This window comes from Babylonia areolata, chromosome 9 (genome assembly GCF_041734735.1).
Source record: "Babylonia areolata isolate BAREFJ2019XMU chromosome 9, ASM4173473v1, whole genome shotgun sequence".
In the NCBI taxonomy this organism is placed as follows: Eukaryota; Metazoa; Mollusca; class Gastropoda; order Neogastropoda; family Buccinidae; genus Babylonia; species Babylonia areolata.
The window spans coordinates 44,147,370-44,167,636 of record NC_134884.1 but is presented as its reverse complement, the minus strand read 5'-3'; the positions used below and the strand labels follow the sequence as shown (position 1 = coordinate 44,167,636).

Here is a 20,267-nt window from a genome sequence, read left to right as displayed (position 1 = left end):
GCGTGTGTGTGTGTGTGTGTGTGTGTGTATGTGTGTGTGTGTGTGTGTGTGAACCCAATCACTGTGCTCGGTGGTGCAGGACAGCCATCTATACAACCAAGGTATGTGGACATGTCCGAGGAAAGAGGTTCGGTGAGATCAATACCTTCTGATGGCAGTGCTGAGCATCACCGTCCGTCCTCCCACTCTCCACACGTTCTTTAACTGTGGTCTGTGTGTGTGTGTGTGTGTGTGTGTGTGTGTGTGTGAGAGAGAGAGGCCCCCACCCCGCCTCCCACACACAAAGAGATACCGTTTTATCGTCGGTGATGATATAAATCGGTTTGTAGAATATGGCGAGATGGAAGATTGCCCCAGGGGCACAAGAAATCCCCTCCCCCCCCTTTTTTTTTTTTTGAGGGGGGGGGGTGGGAGGGTGGGTGTGGGGGGGGGGGGACTGTGAAAAGGTGAGTACACGAAGATTGAAGGGAAAAAAGCTGGACATGATAACGCTGTACACATGGCATTAGTGATGTGAACTTCCCCAGAAACACGATTCCTCCGGAACGTCAAGAAAAAATCACTGAAATCAGCTGTTCCATCTAAACACACCGGCAGACATGCTGCTTGCAAAGCACCAGTGGCTAAATGAATGAATAGATATACCACAGTTGGATATGTCGGACGAAAACAGGGTTTCGTTGTGTTAAAAGAATAACAAAACTAACAACAACATCAAACAAAAACGAAACATAACACCCCAGAATGGACAAGGTAAGGCGACTGGGAAGGTCTCGTGACAAATCCGGAAGCCTGCCAACAGTTCATCGTTCCTCTGGAGACCTTCATGAGGAGGAGAATGGGAGTGGGGTAGGTAGGACGGATGGGTGGGGTGGGGGGTTGGAGAGGCAGGTGGGAGGAGGAGGAGGAGGGGTGAGAGTTGAACTGCGGAGTCTCTGCTAACGAGATAAACAAAGACTAAGGAGTGTGTGCTGTCAGCACGATCAGCCCAACAAACCCACACTACAAGTTTCCGTGGAGACAACAAAGTGGACTTCTCTCCCACTCTCTATCTTTCTCAGCCCGTCTCATTATGGGAAACACGGGCCCAAGACTGGGCCGGGCGCACCCTGACCCGACCTGTGTTGATTAGGGGGGGTCAGCTTGTTACCCCCTGACCCCCGGGCGCGTGCCAGGGTGACCCCGGGCCGGCCACCTTTGGCCTTTGGCCCCGGGTCCTCGTCAGTGAAGGGGCAGGGTCTTTGGCGACATGTGTCGTGACTGACAGAGGTGGGGGGTCGGGGGGCGGCGGGGGGGTGGTGGGGTGGTACGAAAGAGACTTTGAAGCAGACACACACACACACACACACACACACACGCACACACACACACACAACACACACACACACACACACACACACACGCACACACACATATCTGCACCTTTTCAGCGCCCCTCCCCCCACCTCCCACCCCCAACTCCATCCCCACCACACACCGTTTTTTTTTGTCACGCCAGGGTCTAGGCAGTTATATATATATATATATTTATTGGACTCTTCCTCGATCCCCCATCCCACCCTCAGTTTACTCCCCCCCCCCCCCCCCCCTTGCACCTACCCCACCCACTGTCTCCCCATTCACCCAGCCAACCTACCTCTCTATTCCCCCCCACCTCTCTCTCTCTCTTTCTCTACCTTTTTCTCCCTCCTGTTTTCGCATTAATTTTGTAAGACAGTCGGAAGGAAAAGCTGGCTTTAAACCTTCAATTTGTACGTCCGTCAAAAGGCGGGTGCTGATCACGTCGCGTGCCCACTGACCTGCCCACCCGCCCGTGGAGAGCACGTGGAGGGAGGGGGAGGTGGGATGGGAGAAGGGGGAGGTGCCCAGATGTGAAGATCCCCCCCCCCCTTTTTTTTCGTCTTTTTTTTTGTTTTGTTTTTTTTGGTCTCGTGTGTTTGTTTGCAGAACATGTGTTTGTTCGGAGCGCGCGCCAGAGATGGGAATGAGTGGATAAGGCCCGATACAAAACCCAGGCCCGCTTACTTATTCATGAGTTGGCTCGATAATCGTAGCCTTGTGCTATGCAAAAAGTGGTGGTGTACTGTGACAGGGGTATGTTTTATGCAGCTGTGTCGACTCATCACAGCGGCATAAGGTACCGTTAGGCAGAAGACGTATGGTTGGTTGGTTGGTTGTTCTATGCATTCTTGCTCAGACTCATGGTCAGAGAGAGAGAGAGCGAGAGAGAGCGAGCGTGTGTGTGTATGTGTGCGTGCGTGCATGTGCGCGCTTGCACGCGCGCTTGCTCCACGTTGGTATTATTGCGTTGTTACTGGGCCAGAAGTGAAATTCAGTTCTCATTCATTAGCGCTCATAGAGAACTTGATCAGTGAATCATAACCGAGCAGCACTGCAGAGCATACAAGGACAAAAGCTTCGTTCACATACACCAAAAATATGTTGTTTGAAGTATACGATTTGCTTTCTTGTATCTACAAATGGACATCATAATGACATTAATTTATTTTAAACAAACAAAACTTAACAACGCAAATGTTGGCTTCGTTATTAAGAAACAGCGATACCACAGATAATCAAAATATGACAAATTCTCTTTTTCTGTGTGTTTTACGTTTCTAGAACTGTGACAGATTAACAATAAACAAGAAAATCGAGACATTTTTTGAGAGAAATCATAGCTGATGTTGAATTTAAGATCTTAAGAGAACAGAACTTTTCTTTTGATGGGTCACAGCTTAGCATATTGCAGTGTCATCTGCGTGAACTTAAGAACGAATGCCACATGGTGGAGTAGGTAATTGGTTGAATGTACATCGTTTTTCCGTCTGGTTATTTGCTAATAGACAAAGATCGACCAGAAATGCACGGCAACAAAACCATTTGGCATGTACTATGATGCGAAATAGTGTATTTCGTGTACTCATTTGGTGTATGTAAGGTAATTAAATTGATTGGAATGCATGCCTGCCCAGTTCTCGTTGTTGATTATCTAAAATTGACCAAAATTAAGCACCGTAACAAATTCCGTCTGTCTTTCTCTCTCTGCGTGTGTGTGTGTGGGGGGGGGGGGAATGGGTGGTGTCACGAGAGGGGAAGATGGGAGGGGGGTAAGGGATATTTTGGCGTGGATGGTATGAAGTGGCTGTGATATTTGCGGCTAGGGGTAAAGAGAGGCAGAGAAAATGGGACGGGGGAAGGGTGGGGATGGAGTTGGGAGGGGGGGGGGCATATGGGAGGGGAGCAGAGGTGCATTGTTGATGAAGAGAAGAGGTCGCGCACCGGAGAGGCAGCCATCTAAGACGTTGACCTGCACTGTGTCCAGACCCTTTTCTTTCCCCTCCTGCTCCCTTGTCCGATTGCAACCCCCCTCCCCCCGCTCCCTCTCCCCACTCTCTCTCTCTCTCTCTCTCTCTCTTTTCTCTTCCCTCCCCTTGCTCTCTCTCCTATGCCGTTTGTGTATGTGCCGACAAAACGCCGGACAGCTGTGGAGAGCGGGGAGGGTGCCCGGGGGCTTTAATTACCCTGCAATGACCACTTCCAGGTTCTGTTTTTTGGGGTGTGTGGCCACATGGCGGTCAGCGGAGGACGATTTGCAACGCCGACGCCATTCACTGAGGTGCTCCTTTTACACACAGCTGCCCCTTTTTTTTTTCCTTTTTTTTCTCTCCGTTTTCTGTTTTTTTCCTTTTGTTTTCGCTCCGACCCACGCCGATTATCCCTCCCACCCCCTCCATTCCACATTCTCTTTTAAGAAAACAGAAAGTGAATCGGATCGATCAAAAGGACGCTCTCCTCCCGCCCTTCACCTTATTCCCCCCCTCCCCTTCTCCAGCCTTTGTGTGTGTGTGTGTGTGTGTGTGTGTGTGATACTCTTGGTTTGCCTGTCTGTCGTCTGTTGGTTCTCACAATTGTTCAGTTTTGCATTTGCCTGCATACATGTGCATATAAAAATACACACGCGCGCTTGCATGTGCAAGTCCTTAAAAAATGTATTTTTGAATGATTTTTTTTTTCCAGATCATAGAGGTGAACAACATGAGCAAAGTGAAGTTGAAATACTGGTGAGTACCAATTTAGTTGGAGCATTCCATTTTCCATTTTCAACTGATTCTGTTTCGTTGAGAGATTGCCAGGAGTGCGTTCGATATTCTCATAAGTTTTTTGCTGTGTTTGTGGATACATGAATAATACATTGTGTGTGTGTGTGTGTGTGTGTGTGTGTGTGTGTGTGTGTGTGTGTGTGTGTTCATTCTGCTACTAAGTGTTAAAGAACTAAATACTTTGATTTTTTTGTTATTTACCGAATAAATTGTCATCAGACGAACGATTGTCACAGCTAGAAAGGGTCTTGGCCTAATAGAGGTGCTTTAAAGAAAGCTAAGTTTTGAAAATGGCATAAGCCCCTGCAATGGATCCAAGCAAAGAATCCAATAGCATCGCCTTTTAAGTTGGCTTGATGCGGAACATTAAAGAGACATTTCGCAGACATCTCCCCGGTTTGAATGCTTTTGCTCAAATGTCAGATTCATTGCTGGTAACTAGTTGGAAAAAAAATTCGAACATACTGCACATTTGAAAAGTGTTGTTTTCAGAAATCGCCAGTATTTTAAGTTTTCACTTTGTGCACATTGAACACAATGATTTTTCCTCCTGTTGTGTTTAGCAATAGCTGTACAGCAAAGAAAAAATGTATGCCGCTCTTTCTTTTTCTTCTCTTACTTTATCACTTTACTGTGTGTACACATTTATGTATATTTATATGTATGTATGTATGCACGCATATGTGTGTATGTTAGTGCATTTGTACGGATATGTATGTGCGTGCATGGTAGGATGATGAGGTGTGTGTAATTGTAAGGAAATGACAGAAGCAGTGCAACTCGCACCTTTGAAATTATGTCGCTCTGAGCTCTCACCATGTTTGTTCATCTCCTTTTGCTCTTTCTCCCGCGCCCAACCCCCGGCCCCTTCCCCTCCTGTCTCTGTTTCTGTCTGTCTGTCTGCCTCTCACTGTCTCCCACACCTTCTCCATACATACCCCTTTCAATGATTCCGGGTTTTCTGTATGTTTGTGGGCGCGTGTTTGTGTCTTCGTTTTTGAATGTGCACGCGTACATGTGTCAGTGTGTGTACGTGCGTGCGTTTTCACTTCAAACATCGGCGACCCTTCTCTGTGTCGCACGGTGGTTTGGAACGGATGGTGATGGTGATGATGATGATGATATTTGCTCCAAGTACAAACACCTTCATTGATGAGACTGGGAAACAGTAGGACTGGAGCTGTAAAACTCTTTTCGGCAGCGGCGAGATATTTGACCAAATGCGCGCACTTTTCTTCATGTCTCTTTTTTCTTTTTTCTTTTTATTCACGTGTGATGTAATAATGTGATGAATTGTATCTGTATCGCTTAATCGCTTAGTGCAATGTTTATAAACGTTATGAAAACAACAAAAACAAAAACCCAAAAACGAATACAACTATTTGCGAAGGAGAAAAAAGCTGAGCTTGTGCAGCACTGAACCATCCACTAGCTGAACTAATTCTCCCATCACGAAATTGATGATCTCGATTAGCCTATCCCCAAATCGCCCATGTACTCAGTTGCTCTCTCTCTCTCTCTATCTCTCTCTCTCTCTCTCACTGTGTGTGTGTGTATGTGTGTGTGTGTGTGTGTGTGCCTGTCTGTGTGCTTGTGCCTGTCTGTCTGTCTTTTTGTTAGAAAGAGAGAGAGAGATGAATGGGCGAAATGGGAACGGCGGGAAGGCGAAACAGGACCAAGAGTCAAACTCGCTAGAAGCCAAATTGATGGGGGCGGCACAATCAAAAAGTAGGCGAAACGGGAACATGCGGATCGGATCTGCCCCCAAACTGAAGCTGTATTCTGTCAGTGCACTTTTCCAGCCGCGAGACTCTGAATCCCCCCCCCCAGGAAGCTTTGTGCTGCTGCTGATGGATGGACTCGTGTCCCGCAGATGAAGAGTTCATTACGGCCGCGTATCGGACAGCTATCAAGGTCCCACTGATGTCTTTGACCGTCATGGTCTGGTCAGTGTGTTTGACACAGCGACAAGCCGCGGCGATCACCCACGGCTGACCGGGAGAAGGGGGGTGGGAGGGGTGGTGGTGGTGCTGGGAACGAGAGCGATTTGTTTGCTGGTGTTTTTGTCTCCAATACTGATCAGTGTGCGGAATTATCCAGTGTGATGAATAATAATGTTAAAATTATCTACTTTGTCATGAGAACCCCCCAAATCTAAGTTGGGTTTGTGTGTGTGTGTGTGTGTGTGTGTGTGTGTGTGTGTACGCGCGCGAATGTATGTGTGTGCATGCTTGCGCGTGCGCGCATGTGTGTGTGTGTGTGTGTGTGTGAACAGGATAAATTTGTAAGGATCTACTAGTTACGTGTGTGCGATTAATAGTAACATTGTGTGTGTGTGTGTGTGTGTGTGTGTGTGGACAGCGGGGTTGCCTTCAATACCCCACAGGTGCGGCCCACCATAGAGCAGATTGACCAGTCGTTCGGGGCGACACATCCTGGAGGTGGGTGCCTTCCTTCTCTTTTCATTCCCCTGCCTCTCATTTTTCCCCCCGTCCCTCTTCAGACCTGTGCTCGTGCTGTGAGACCTGTCTGAGCGAAAAGTCAATGTCTGAAGGGCGAAAAGTGTGTGTGTCTGAAGGGAGATTTTGTTGATCACTACTTGTCTTATTGTTTCATTGGTACATGTGTGATTGTTGTTTTATTTTTCAAGATACCTGTCTGAGTGGAGATCTGTTCGTGATCTCATCTGCTCCTTCCCCTTTCTTTCTTTCGTCCTTCTGTTACTCTCCCTCATTCTGTCTCTATTAACTCTTATAATGTCAAACACAAATAAATATTTGACGAAAGTGCTAGCAGTTTGTGTCTATAAAGCATTAAACTTAGGCAAAGCTGGCTGTATTGATAATGATTATACAAAGCGAACATATTAAATAAGAAGTTTGCGTTTTCTGCATTTTCTCTCCCCCATCGTAATGGGCCAGAGGCCCCCGCAGTTAAACCGTACTGAGTTCTCTCCGCCTGTCTGTCTCTCGCACCTTTGTCCCACTTCCCCATTCCGTCTCTCCGTCTCCTTCTAGTCTCTGCCCCAACCACAATTTCTCCCAAACTGTGAATCATTTGCTGTTTAGGCCTGTAGCCCAACCAGGGCCAGACATTGATTTTAACCAGGGCCATCGAAATTGAGAAGACGCCGAAACTGGTCTTTCGGTCTACCAGATTCGAGCTGCTTCCGTTCGCAAAGGATGTGGATTTGCTACTTGTTCAGACAGACAGACATAGACACAAAGTAATTTCTTAGTAGCCCTTATTTATTTAGGCCTGGCATGTTCATTTATTAACTTTAGTTAAGGCTGGAGAAGGGAAGTTCGACCCGTAGTCTACCTCGCTGACCCAATCTTTTTGTTTCTGGGGGACGAGAAAACCATCCTTTTTCCGGACGCATGCTTCAAATATATCAGGTGTAATTTACGTTCAAGATTTATTTTGCTTTCTTTTTCCTTCAAAGAAAATGTTCGGTAAAGTTGATTCAATTCATTTTGATTTCCACATCAGTCAGTCAAAATAAAGCCTCCCCGCAGCATAGGGGCACGGAAATAGTGTGCGAAGCCAGCAGATGCGGATCATTCAGGAAACAAACTTATCGGCAACGGTATCGGTCGTTCTTTTCTTCGCCCTGCATTTTACCCACGGTTAGAAGTCCATTTAATTCCGGGCTCAGCGAGATCGACAGTGCCGATTAAAAATTTTGCTCCCGTTTTTGTCAGCCTCGTTGATAGATGGCGCTTCACTCGCTGGAGAACGATATGGCGGCGACGCAACCATGTTTTTGATTCGGGAACTGTGGTTTGACATTGAAATTACGGTGCGTGCTTTCTTGAGACGTCGGCTTCAATTAGACTGTCTAGGGGACACAAACGCGGCCACCTGGATAGAAAATATGTGGACTGATAGGTCGGGTTGAGTTGGTTTTGTCCTGTTTAGATCTGCTTGTTTTTTTTTTTTTGAATGGGACCAGTGTTGTCAGATCCCCAGCACCTGGTTTTTCATCAGTTGAAGCAGATATTTTTTTCTTAGACAAAGAACCCCCGCCACCTCCACCCCCCGTCTCTTCCACCCACTGTCAGTCACTGTCATTGCAAAAGGCATACGCTCCTGGACGTTATTTTCCCTCTCTTCGCTGGTCACACACCACTTCACATATTCTTGTGTGCAGCCACACTGTTGCAGTTGCACGCGCGCGCCCCCCCCCCCCCCCCCCCGCGCCTCCAACCCCCACAGTCCGCTCCTCTCGCCCCCCCCCTCCCATTCAGTCAGATAGATTTTACCATGAATGACATAGGAATCAAACTTAGCTATTATGAATAAGACCAATATTTTCATCCCCATTGCATATTATAGCAGAATGAGAGGTCAAAAGGTCAGCTCTTCAACTGGCAAAGAAAAAATGTAGAGGGGGCTCACAACTTAAATCCAGTTTTCATTAAATTAGTAGAATGTCAGGCCCTAGTAACAATATACTGCTTTTGAAATTCAAGATCAGAAGTCAAAGATCAAGGTCACAACAGGGCATAAGATTAGAAAAAGCTTGAAATAGGAGGAAGGTATGAGAATGGTCAGGATGCTTATCTGCCAATACAGAAAATGAGAGGGTCAGGGTTCGAATCTTGCTCTTACCCTTTCTCCCAAGTTTGACTGGAAAATGAAACTGAGCGTCTAGTCATTCAGATGAGACGATAAACCGAGGTCCTGTGTGCAGCACGCACAAGGCACAGTGAAAAAAGAACCCATGGCAGCGAGAGTGTTCTCTGGCAAAATTCTATAGAAGAAATCCACTCTGATTGGTACACAATATATATATATATATATATGCATGCACTCAAGGCCTGACAGACTTACTAAGAGTGTTGGGTTATGCTGCTGGTCAGGTGTCTGCCTTGCAGATGGGTTGTAGTGTATATGGATTTGTCTGAACACAGTGACACCTTGAGAAACTGAAACTGAAACAGTTGAAGACTAGATAGATCAGGTTTTGCATCTGATCTTCATTGAATTTGGTGCAATGTTTGTCATGGTAAGAGCAATAACCTAAAAAATAAGGTAAAAGGGTCAAGGTCATAACATGGTAAATTGGAAGAAAGAAAAAAGTTTGTAAGTATGATTGAGTTTGGGTTTTTTCTGCAGATCTAAACAAAATCTAGTGTATTGATTGGTTACTGATGTTTTTAAAAGTCAGCAGAAGAGATGAAAGATCAAGGTCAAGGTCACAACTTGTGTCAGAAATGCCTCTATGTTTCTGTTCCACAATGCTTGGGTAAGGTTTGAAGAACTCATGAGCCTTGAAGTTGATCTGTTTAAGGCTTTGGCTATCTCTCTTTGGAAAAAAAAGGTCCTGAATTGTGTAGTTAAAAAAAAAAGGAACCTACATCAGTTTATTCTAACTATTGACTTTAAACCAGTCTTTGTAAACAAACCTGACATTGTGTATGAGGGCCAGAAACAAATAATGATACACTGCAGTCCAGCAAGCAGGGCTTCTGATAATGCATAGATATGCATCCCTGACATACTGCAGGTGACCCTCTGGAAGTATACTTTTTACCAAGGATCCCATGATTTCTAACTAAAAGACCACAGTAAGGATTAAAAAGAACACATTTCTTATAGGTGATTTCCAGAAAAAAAGAAAGAAAAAAAAGAGCAAAAGCATAAAACAGAAAGGCTCCCTGGATGGTGTTGGGTATTCAAAATAGAGACCATTTGAATGAGGGGATAAACAGAGGTTCCGTGTGTAGCATGTACTTTTTGCACCTTGAATTAAAAGAACTTACGGTAATAAAACAGTTGTTCCTGGCAAAATTCTCAGAACATTCAACTTTGATAGTAATATAAATACACTTGGAGAGGAAATTATTTGAGTGGCTGTGCTTGCTGCAGTGTGCTCTCCCTGAGGAGAGCAGCCCAAATTTCACATAGAGATATCTCCTGTGGAAAATAAGAGAAAAAAAGGAAAGGTGGCACAAGACAATACATAACAAGTCTTGGTCCTGCAAAAGGCCAGTCAATAGTAGTAATTTGATACATCAAGTGACAAACTTGCTTAAAGAAGGAAAGAGAGAGAGAGAAAGAATGAATGGAATCAGTGTTGTGTAAGCCATCATTTCCTGAAAAGGGAAACTCAGCATATGTAACACAGGAAACTTATGTACTGGTGATAAGAGAAAGATTTACATGATTTTTGAAGACCAGTGAACTGAAAATGTTTTGCAGTTTATTTTTCAGAAAGACTTATGCACATGACTGGAACATCTGTTGCAGTTTACATCACCGAAAAACAGCTGTTTGTTCTGAACTTCCGGGGACTGTCCTTTGACTTTCCTATTGACTCCAAGTTTGAGGTAAGATACATTACACCCTCTGTAATCTGTAATACATGCATGTATGTGTGTGTGTGTGTGTGTGTACTTGTTTGTCCCAGTTCACCTTTCTTGTATACTTACTCACACACACTGATTGACTTGTTCTCTGTGTCTGCTGGATTGTCTGTCAGACATTGTCTTCACAGCTCAGCTCTCTCTCTCTCTCCACATATTTTTGTCTGTCTTTCGTTTTGCCTTATATGCTCTGCAATCAGAGACTTACAAGTTTTCATCTTGGGTTTGATGCAAATATATCATTTGGGTTTGATATCATATATATTTATTATGGTTGTTAAAAGTAGCAGAAATTAGCAACTGTCAAATTGTTTCACAATTACAGCCTGTTGCAATTTTTTGCCTCCAGCATTTTAGCTATCTGTGTTGATCTGTATACATACACCAGCTATGTTATTAGTTGTGGCCTATCATCAGGTCCCATCTTTGTGTCTACTGTGACTCTGCTGTATGAAAGTGGATTCTTGGGCAATGGAAACAACACACACACACACTCACAAGCCCACCCACCCACCCACCCTCATACATACACATATACACATGCACCCCCTCCATCCCCCTAATCCCCCACCACACACCTGCCTCCCCACATCCCCATGCCTCTCAATACACACTGTGCATGTTTGTAATGTCCCCTACACCAAAAGATGGAGCAAGAGTTCCACACTGGTTTGTTTTTGAAACTTTGTTGTTAGTATTTTAATCAGTATTTTAATGCCAAGTCTTGTTCTCACCACTACTCACACTTGTACATGTGTGTGGAACATATCCTACATTTCATTGCGTGTCAGATGAATTATAAATTATTAATGAAGTAAGTGGGTGAGTAGGCCATGTGATTGAAAGCACCATTTAGACTGAAAGAAGTAATGCACATGTTGTCTGGTGGTTACTAAATTCAAGAGTACAGTGTCTCTTTCATGAACAGCCTCGTTATGCACATGGACTGGGGTCCCTTCAGTTCCCAAATGGGGCTTCACCAGTGGTGGCACGCATGTGTATCTACAGCGGCAGCAGTCTGGATGAGTGCAGGTGGTGGGCTTCGTCTGTCTTCGTCCTTCTCTCTCTGTCATCCATCAGTCTTTGTCCTCCTCTTTCTGTCATCCATCAGTCTTTGTCCTTCTCTCTCTGTCATCCATCAGTCTTTGTCCTCCTCTTTCTGTCATCCATCAGTCTTTGTCCTTCTCTTTCTGTCATCCATCAGTCTTCGTCCGTCTCTCTCTGTCATCCATCAGTCTTTGTCCTTCTCTCTCTGTGTCATCCATCAGTCTTTGTCCTTCTCTCTCTGTCATCCATCAGTCTTTGTCCTCCTCTTTCTGTCATCCATCAGTCTTTGTCCTTCTCTCTCTGTCATCCATCAGTCTTTGTCCTCCTCTCTCTGTCATCCATCAGTCTTTGTCCTCCTCTCTCTGTCATCCATCAGTCTTTGTCCTCCTCTCTCTGTCATCCATCAGTCTTTGTCCTCTCTCTGTGTCATCCATCAGTCTTTGTCCCCTCTCTCTGTGTCATTCATCAGTCTTTGTCCCCTCTCTCTGTGTCATTCATCAGTCTTTGTCCTCCTCTCTCTGTCATTCATCAGTCTTTGTCCTTCTCTTTCTGTCATCCATCAGTCTTCGTCCTTCTCTCTCTGTCATCCATCAGTCTTTGTCCTCCTCTCTCTGTGTCATCCATCAGTCTTTGTCCGTCTCTCTCTGTCATCCATCAGTCTTTGTCCTCCTCTCTCTGTCATCCATCAGTCTTTGTCCTTCTCTTTCTGTCATCCATCAGTCTTCGTCCTTCTCTCTCTGTCATCCATCAGTCTTTGTCCTCCTCTCTCTGTCATCCATCAGTCTTTGTCCTTCTCTTTCTGTCATCCATCAGTCTTCGTCCTTCTCTCTCTGTCATCCATCAGTCTTTGTCCTTCTCTCTCTGTCATCCATCAGTCTTCGTCCGTCTCTCTCTGTCATCCATCAGTCTTCGTCCGTCTCTCTCTGTCATCCATCAGTCTTTGTCCTCCTCTTTCTGTCATCCATCAGTTTTTGTCCCCACTCTGTGTCATTCATCAGTCTTTGTTCCCTCTCTCTCTGTCATTCGTCAGTCTTAGTCCTCTCTATCACTAGAATCAGTCTTTGTCCTCTCTCTGTGTCATCCGTTAGTCTTTGTCCTGTCTCTGTGTCATCCATCAGTCTTTGTCCTCTCTGTGTCATCCATCAGTCTTTGTCCTTTCTTTTGTGTGTCATCTAATCTATCAGTCTTTGTTTTGTCTCTTTGTCATCGATCAGTCTTCGTCCTCTCTATCACTAGTATCAGTCTTTGTCCTCTCTCTGTCATCCATCAGTCTTTGTCCTCTCTCTCTCTGTCATCCATCAGTCTTTGTCCTCTCTCTCTCTGTGTCATCTATCAGTCTTTGTCCTCCTCTCTCTGTCATCCATCAGTCTTTGTCCTTCTCTTTCTGTCATCCATCAGTCTTCGTCCTTCTCTCTCTGTCATCCATCAGTCTTTGTCCTCCTCTCTCTGTGTCATCCATCAGTCGTTGTCCGTCTCTCTCTGTCATCCATCAGTCTTTGTCCTCCTCTCTCTGTCATCCATCAGTCTTTGTCCTTCTCTTTCTGTCATCCATCAGTCTTCGTCCTTCTCTCTCTGTCATCCATCAGTCTTTGTCCTCCTCTCTCTGTGTCATCCATCAGTCGTTGTCCGTCTCTCTCTGTCATCCATCAGTCTTCGTCCTTCTCTCTCTGTCATCCATCAGTCTTTGTCCTTCTCTCTCTGTCATCCATCAGTCTTCGTCCGTCTCTCTGTGTCATCCATCAGTCTTTGTCCCCTCTCTCTGTGTCATTCATCAGTCTTTGTCCCCTCTCTCTGTGTCATTCATCAGTCTTTGTCCCCTCTGTGTCATTCATCAGTCTTTGTCCCCTCTCTCTCTGTCATTCATCAGTCTTAGTCCTGTCTATCACTAGAATCAGTCTTTGTCCTCTCTCTGTGTCATCCGTTAGTCTTTGTCCTGTCTCTGTGTCATCCATCAGTCTTTGTCCTCTCTGTGTCATCCATCAGTCTTTGTCCTTTCTTTTGTGTGTCATCTAATCTATCAGTCTTTGTTTTGTCTCTTTGTCATCGATCAGTCTTCGTCCTCTCTATCACTAGTATCAGTCTTTGTCCTCTCTCTGTCATCCATCAGTCTTTGTCCTCTCTCTCTCTGTCATCCATCAGTCTTTGTCCTCTCTCTCTCTGTCATCCGTCAGTCTTTGTCCTCTCTCTGTGTCATCCATCAGTCTTTGTCCTCTCTCTGTCATCCATCAGTCTTTGTCCTCTCTCTCTCTGTCATCCATCAGTCTTTGTCCTCTCTCTCTCTGTGTCATCTATCAGTCTTTGTCCTCTCTGTGTGTCATCTATCAGTCTTTGTCCTCTTTCGCCTCTCCTCTCACCATCTTTTTTTTCTCCTTGTTTACTATTGTTTGCTCTCTGTTCCTCTGTCAAAGCCTTTCATCCTTCTCTTTCTGTACAGGTCTATATATATATATATATATATATATATATATATATATATATAACACCTTTGATATTTGCAACATGTTTTATGCCTCTGTAAAGCATGTGTCCTGTAAATGAACTGGGAACAGTGAATGAAGGCTTCTCTTTTTGGAATGGATCATTCAAAGGGCAGTAACTGTGTATTGGTACTGAGGATGGAAAGCAGCAGTTAATTTTTCCTCTGACATTCACTTGTTGCAAAAAGGGAAGCAGAGCACTGTGAAACTATGAGTTAGCATCCGTCAGATGTCTTGAATGGAGAAATCAGTATAAGTGAGGAGAAACATTAGAAAAAAGAAGAAGAAGAAGAAAAAAAAAAAGAATTTTCAAAGAAGCAATGGACAGTTTTCTTATTTGAGTTACAGGCTACAAGATTTTCCTTTTCTTAAGGCTTACCATTTGCACACAAATACCCCCCTCCCCCCTCCCCCGTTGGTAATCCAATGACCTTTTTCAAAAGGTAGAACATGACTTTATAGTTCTAAGTATTACTGTTAGGAATTAGATAATGCACCTGCGTGTAGATTAGTAGTACACTTTATGAAAAGTATATTTTTCAGTCTTATGTACATGTTAGTTTGCCTGTCCTCTGGGGCTTTTTTTGGGGGGATAAAACTGAAGGCTATGATAGTCACAAGAGGTGATTTGTTTTTCTTTTTGTATAGTTTTGTTTTTGGTTTCTGTTTTGTTTATTCATTTAAACAATGTATTCTGTAGTAATAGTATCAAAATTCTTCAGAGAGCATTAGGACAGAGGATAGAAAATTGTTGTCTGTCAGTTTTTGTCTTAGGTTATTCTTTTCATACTTTGGTATCAACAACTTTACTTTTTCAACTCACTTTTCGGAGTTTTCCTTAAGTTTTTTTCCTGCATCCCACAGCATGGACATTTTTTATTTGAAAATGTTTTGACTCACATTGTATTCCGTTTTTGGAATATTTTCTCTTGCTACATATAATCAACATTCAAGACAAATTAGACATGCATATGTGCTGAATGCATTTCAGAGCACCAACGTTGCCAGCAACATGTTTCCATGGTAACTGCTTCCTGGAATGTTTGGAGGTTCTGCGAGACAACAATGTGACCCAGGGCATCAAGATCATCCTGATTACAGAGGGTGGGCCATCCGTGTGTGTGTGTGTGTCTGTGTGTGTGTGTGTGTCTGTGTGTGTATGTCTGTGTGTGCAGAGCGCGTTGGGTTACGCTGCTGGTCAGGCATCTGCTTGGCAGATGTGGTGTAGCGTATATGGTTTTGTCCGAACGCAGTGATGCCTCCTTGAGCTACTGAAACTGAAACTGTGTGTACTGATATTAATTCTTTTTATTAACCAGTCAGTTGGAACATCTGTACCACTTGTGTTTCTTATTTTGTGTGTGTTACTTGCAATTCACTACATTTTCTTGTACCCTCACAAGGTTTCCTGAAATATAAACGTCTTGGCTTGGATGACATTTTGATGACAGTGCTATGAATCAGGGATGGGTTGATATGCTGGTGCAAAATTACAAGTGGGTGATTTTAAGTTTGTCAGCATCAATAATATGTAACTGCTAGTCATCTGGAAAGGAAAGTGATACTGCGATCTGAAAACTGCTTCGCTTTGCTTTCAGTGAATGTTTTTAGTCTTTATTGCTCTCTCTTTATATCAGTATATGTATCTGTATATATATATATAGATATCTTTTTTCTGTTGTTTTAGCTACCGGTATTTTGTTTTCATTTTCAAAAAAGTTCTCAGATCATGAATCTCAAGCAGTAACCATATAGGGAGAGTTAGACTTAAAAAAACAACAACCAGTTTTCGAACATTGCCCAAGCAGCTAGAAGTGGGCTTGGTTGCATGTGTAAGCATGTATGTATGCACATTAAAAGATTTTGACTAACAGTACTGAAATTAAGATATATATATACAGTTTTCAAAAAACCCCATTAAGTTTCCCTTGGCTGGTACACTATTACAGTCAGTCATGAAAAACAGTTGAAAAACTGCACAACAAACCTTAAAAATACTTTGCTTGTTGCTTTCTTTAATCTGTCATATAATCCTTGCATGTCAATAAACAATAGACACATGTTCTCTGGCATATATCAGATTGGACGAGCTGCATGTATTCAGATAAAAAGAAGTGACCAGACACTGATGGTGTTTTGTGTTGTGTGTGGCTGCCTCAGGCAATGGGCAGATGAAGCTGACGGACCCCAGAAAAAAGCTGGTGGAGAGAGTGGTTCGCTTTGGAGACTCTTGCCAGGTCAGGGGGATACATAAACTCTCTCTCTCTCCATGGTTGTCTCTCTCTTCCAAATCTTTCTCTTTCCTTCCCCACCTTTCTACTCTCCCTCCTATTTATCCTTATTTGTTTATGTATTTTACTTGAGTTGTGTTTTGTTTACGTATGTATACTCCTTCACACAGGGTTGTGGCTTGATTGTGAATAAACCGGTGTAATTCCAATTCCAAATTCCCTCTATCCTTTCTTTTTCTTCCTACTTCCATTTTGTATGTAAGTGTACTTTTTTTGGCCTGTAGTTGTTCCTTCTGTACACACATGCCTGCACAACAGCAGTATTTGATGGATAAAGTAGTTGCATAAATAGTGGCATGGAGGTTTTATGTGTATTTGCATTGCACACACTCAGGCATGCACTCACATTCACACACACAGAGTATGTCTTTCTGTATAACTGCAACTTATTATTTGTAAGTTGTATTCAGATGTGTGTGTGTGTGTAGGAAGTGGTGATGTGTTTGGGCGCTCCCAGCAAGGTGTTCTACAAGTCTGAGGACAAAATGAAGATCCACAGCGCCGACGCTCACAAGCGTGTGCACACCCGCAATGCTGACTACTTCTACAACTACTTCACTTTGGGCGTGGTCAGTTTCCATTCATGGCCTTTCTCTTCTTTCTTTTTTTATATTTTTTTTGATTATTCTATTTAATAAAAAATATCACAGGAGAATAATGTAAATGGAATGAAGGATATAACTCAAGATGAACAATAGGCTGATTGGTATATCTGTTGGGACGGTGATTTTTGTGGTTTTCTTCTTGTGTGTGCCTGTTGAGGAAACGAACCTTTGGAATAGTCTTGTTGTGCTTGTTTTGTATACAGTGGTATGCGTAGCTCTAGTTTCTTGACATGGAATGTTCAGTGACAATTCTTTTCTTGTCTTTTGCAGGATATCTTATTTGATGCCAACACGCACATGGTGAAAAAATTTGTACTACACACTAATTATCCTGGTCATTATAATTTCAACATGTAAGTTTGTCTGTGTCTGTGTGAGTTTCATTGAGTATGCTTGTGTGTGTGTTGAGTGTGTGAGTGTCTGTGTCTGTGTGAGCTTTAGTGTGTGTGTGTGTGCACGTGCATGAGTGTGTGTGTGTGTTTGTATGTGCATGTGTGTGTGAAAGGACAAAGTAATCGTGTGTATCATAATACATTTTCCATTTTCAGCAGATTTTTAATTGAATGCTGTAATGTATCAGTGTGTGTCAGATGGTTTTTTTTATCAAAAGTACAATTTCCTAAATACATATTTTGTTTTTATTTAGTATTCTGCAAACTTTTCCCCCAGAATGATTATACAAATGTATTGTGCATTTATCGAGGCAAACAGAGAGAAGTCAAATGTAATTCACCAAAATGAAACTAAGGATGACTTTTTATGATAGTCATAATATATTTTCCATTTAGGGAATTTTTTTTTTTTTTTTTATTAAATAAAGATTATAAACTTGATAAGAAATTTTGTTTAACCCTCACACCCCTCCATCTCCCCCACACTTGAAATGAAGAGACTGAATTACTTTACAACTTACCGTGAGGTTCATGTTCCAGTAGACGAGACTGGCTAAGGTTGTAGCTTTGGCAGAGAGTAACTGTTGTGTTCCAGATACTGTCGGTGTGAATTCAAGCTGCCTGTGATCCTAGAGAAGAGTGGGAAGAGACTGAGTCAGGGCGATGAGGAGGACCAACTAGTCATACATGCCTACTCCAAGGTGGGTGGGAACCTGCCGCAAATTTATTTTTATTTTGTTTTATTTTGTTTCTTTTCCACAGGTTCTTGCTGCACAGCAGTGACAGTGTTGTGTGTGTCAGTGGATGGAGGTACAGAAAGTGACGGTGTTGTGTGTGTCAGTGGATGGAGGTACAGAAAGTGACAGTGTTGTGTGTGTGTCAGTGGATGGAGGTACAGAAAGAGACACTGATGTGTGTGTCAGTGGATGGAGGTACAGAAAGTGACAGTGTTGTGTGTGTCAGTGGATGGAGGTACAGAAAGTGACAGTGTTGTGTGTGTGTCAGTGGATGGAGGTACAGAAAGTGACACTGATGTGTGTGTCAGTGGATGGAGGTACAGAAAGTGACAGTGTTGTGTGTGTCAGTGGATGGAGGTACAGAAAGTGACACTGATGTGTGTGTCAGTGGATGGAGGTACAGAAAGTGACACTGATATGTGTGTCAGTGGATGGAGGTACAGAAAGTGACAGTGTTGTGTGTGTCAGTGGATGGAGGTACAGAAAGTGACGGTGTTGTGTGTGTCAGAGTGGATGGAGGTACAGAAAGTGACACTGATGTGTGTGTCAGTGGATGGAGGTACAGAAAGTGACAGTGTTGTGTGTGTCAGTGGATGGAGGTACAGAAAGTGACACTGATGTGTGTGTCAGTGGATGGAGGTACAGAAAGTGACAGTGTTGTGTGTGTCAGTGGATGGAGGTACAGAAAGTGACAGTGTTGTGTGTGTGTCAGTGGATGGAGGTACAGAAAGTGACACTGATTGTGTCAGTGGATGGAGGTACAGAAAGTGACAGTGTTGTGTGTGTCAGTGGATGGAGGTACAGAAAGTGACACTGATGTGTGTGTCAGTGGATGGAGGTACAGAAAGTGACAGTGTTGTGTGTGTCAGTGGATGGAGGTACAGAAAGTGACACTGATGTGTGTGTCAGTGGATGGAGGTACAGAAAGTGACACTGATATGTGTGTCAGTGGATGGAGGTACAGAAAGTGACAGTGTTGTGTGTGTCAGTGGATGGAGGTACAGAAAGTGACAGTGTTGTGTGTGTCAGTGGATGGAGGTACAGAAAGTGACAGTGTTGTGTGTGTCAGTGGATGGAGGTACAGAAAGTGACAGTGTTGTGTGTTTGTGTGTGAGTGGATGGAGGTACATAAAGTGACAGTGTTGTGTATGTGTGTCAGTGGATGGAGGTACAGAAAGTGACAGTGCTGTTGTGTGTGTGTGTCAGTGGATGGAGGTACAGAAAGTGACAGTATTGTTGTGTGTGTCAGTGGATGGAGGTACAGAAAGTGACAGTGTTGTTGTGTGTATCAGTGGATGGAGGTACAGCCGTTGTTGTTGCGGCCAGAACAGCGCCCAGTCATCCTGAACAGAGCCTCTTCCACCAACACCAGGAACCCCTTTGGATCCACTTTCTGCTACGGCGTTCAGGACATCATTTTTGAGGTCTGCCTTTTTCCTCACTGATAATAACTCCATGTTTGTTTTCTCCATGAGCAGGGACATTCACCTGTTTATGTGTCGGGGGGGGGGGGGGGGGGAATGTTTTGTTCACTGGCTATGGGTTTTTGAAAATATTGTTGTTTTTTTTATTGTGAAGATGTGATGTGTTCTGTTTTCATAGAAATATAACTAGTAACCTTTGGGTTCAGATTCCCAGTTCACAGGCTTACTCTGTCTGTAGCATTCCAGGCCTGGCAGTCAGCATGTCAGGTCTCTTCTGATTGCTACATACACTGCCTGCTGTTTCAATGTACACAGTGCTTGTGCAGTGTACACAGTGCCTGTTGTTCAAGTTAAAAGAACCTGTTAATCTATGATGATGATGATATGAAATCTCCAGCCTTTACCCATGAGGTGCTCTTACTAAGATTCGAACCTGGGACCTTCAGATTGAAAGTCAACGCTTTAACCACTCATCTATTGCGCCCATCCATCACATACTACACCTGTAATTCAACATACTCTGCACCTGTTGATTCATCACATACAACACCTGTAATTGACAGTACCTGTTAATCCATCACATACAACACCTGTAATTCAGCATACACAGTACCTGTTAATCCATCACATACAACACCTGTAATTCAGCATACACAGTACCTGTTAATCCATCACATACAACACCTGTAATTCAGCATGCACTGTACCTGTTAATCCATCACATACAACACCTGTAATTCAGCATGCACTGTACCTGTTAATCCATCACATACAACACCTGTAATTCAGCATGCACTGTACCTGTTAATCCATCACATAC

The 20,267-nt window shown here is 43.7% G+C and overlaps 1 protein-coding gene across 1 annotated transcript in view; it reads left to right on the top strand.

Moving 5' to 3' along the window:
- The window catches only part of LOC143285652 (phagosome assembly factor 1-like), a 51,266-nt gene that overhangs the window by 15,829 nt on the left and 15,170 nt on the right, over positions 1–20,267 (top strand). The window contains exons 4-13 of the mRNA XM_076593048.1: positions 4,021–4,064; positions 6,465–6,544; positions 10,359–10,438; positions 11,403–11,506; positions 14,990–15,102; positions 16,159–16,235; positions 16,718–16,858; positions 17,165–17,247; positions 17,882–17,987; positions 19,316–19,447. Of these exons, the coding sequence (XP_076449163.1) occupies positions 4,021–4,064; positions 6,465–6,544; positions 10,359–10,438; positions 11,403–11,506; positions 14,990–15,102; positions 16,159–16,235; positions 16,718–16,858; positions 17,165–17,247; positions 17,882–17,987; positions 19,316–19,447 (960 nt within the window). The remainder of the gene's footprint in view (positions 1–4,020; positions 4,065–6,464; positions 6,545–10,358; positions 10,439–11,402; positions 11,507–14,989; positions 15,103–16,158; positions 16,236–16,717; positions 16,859–17,164; positions 17,248–17,881; positions 17,988–19,315; positions 19,448–20,267) is intronic.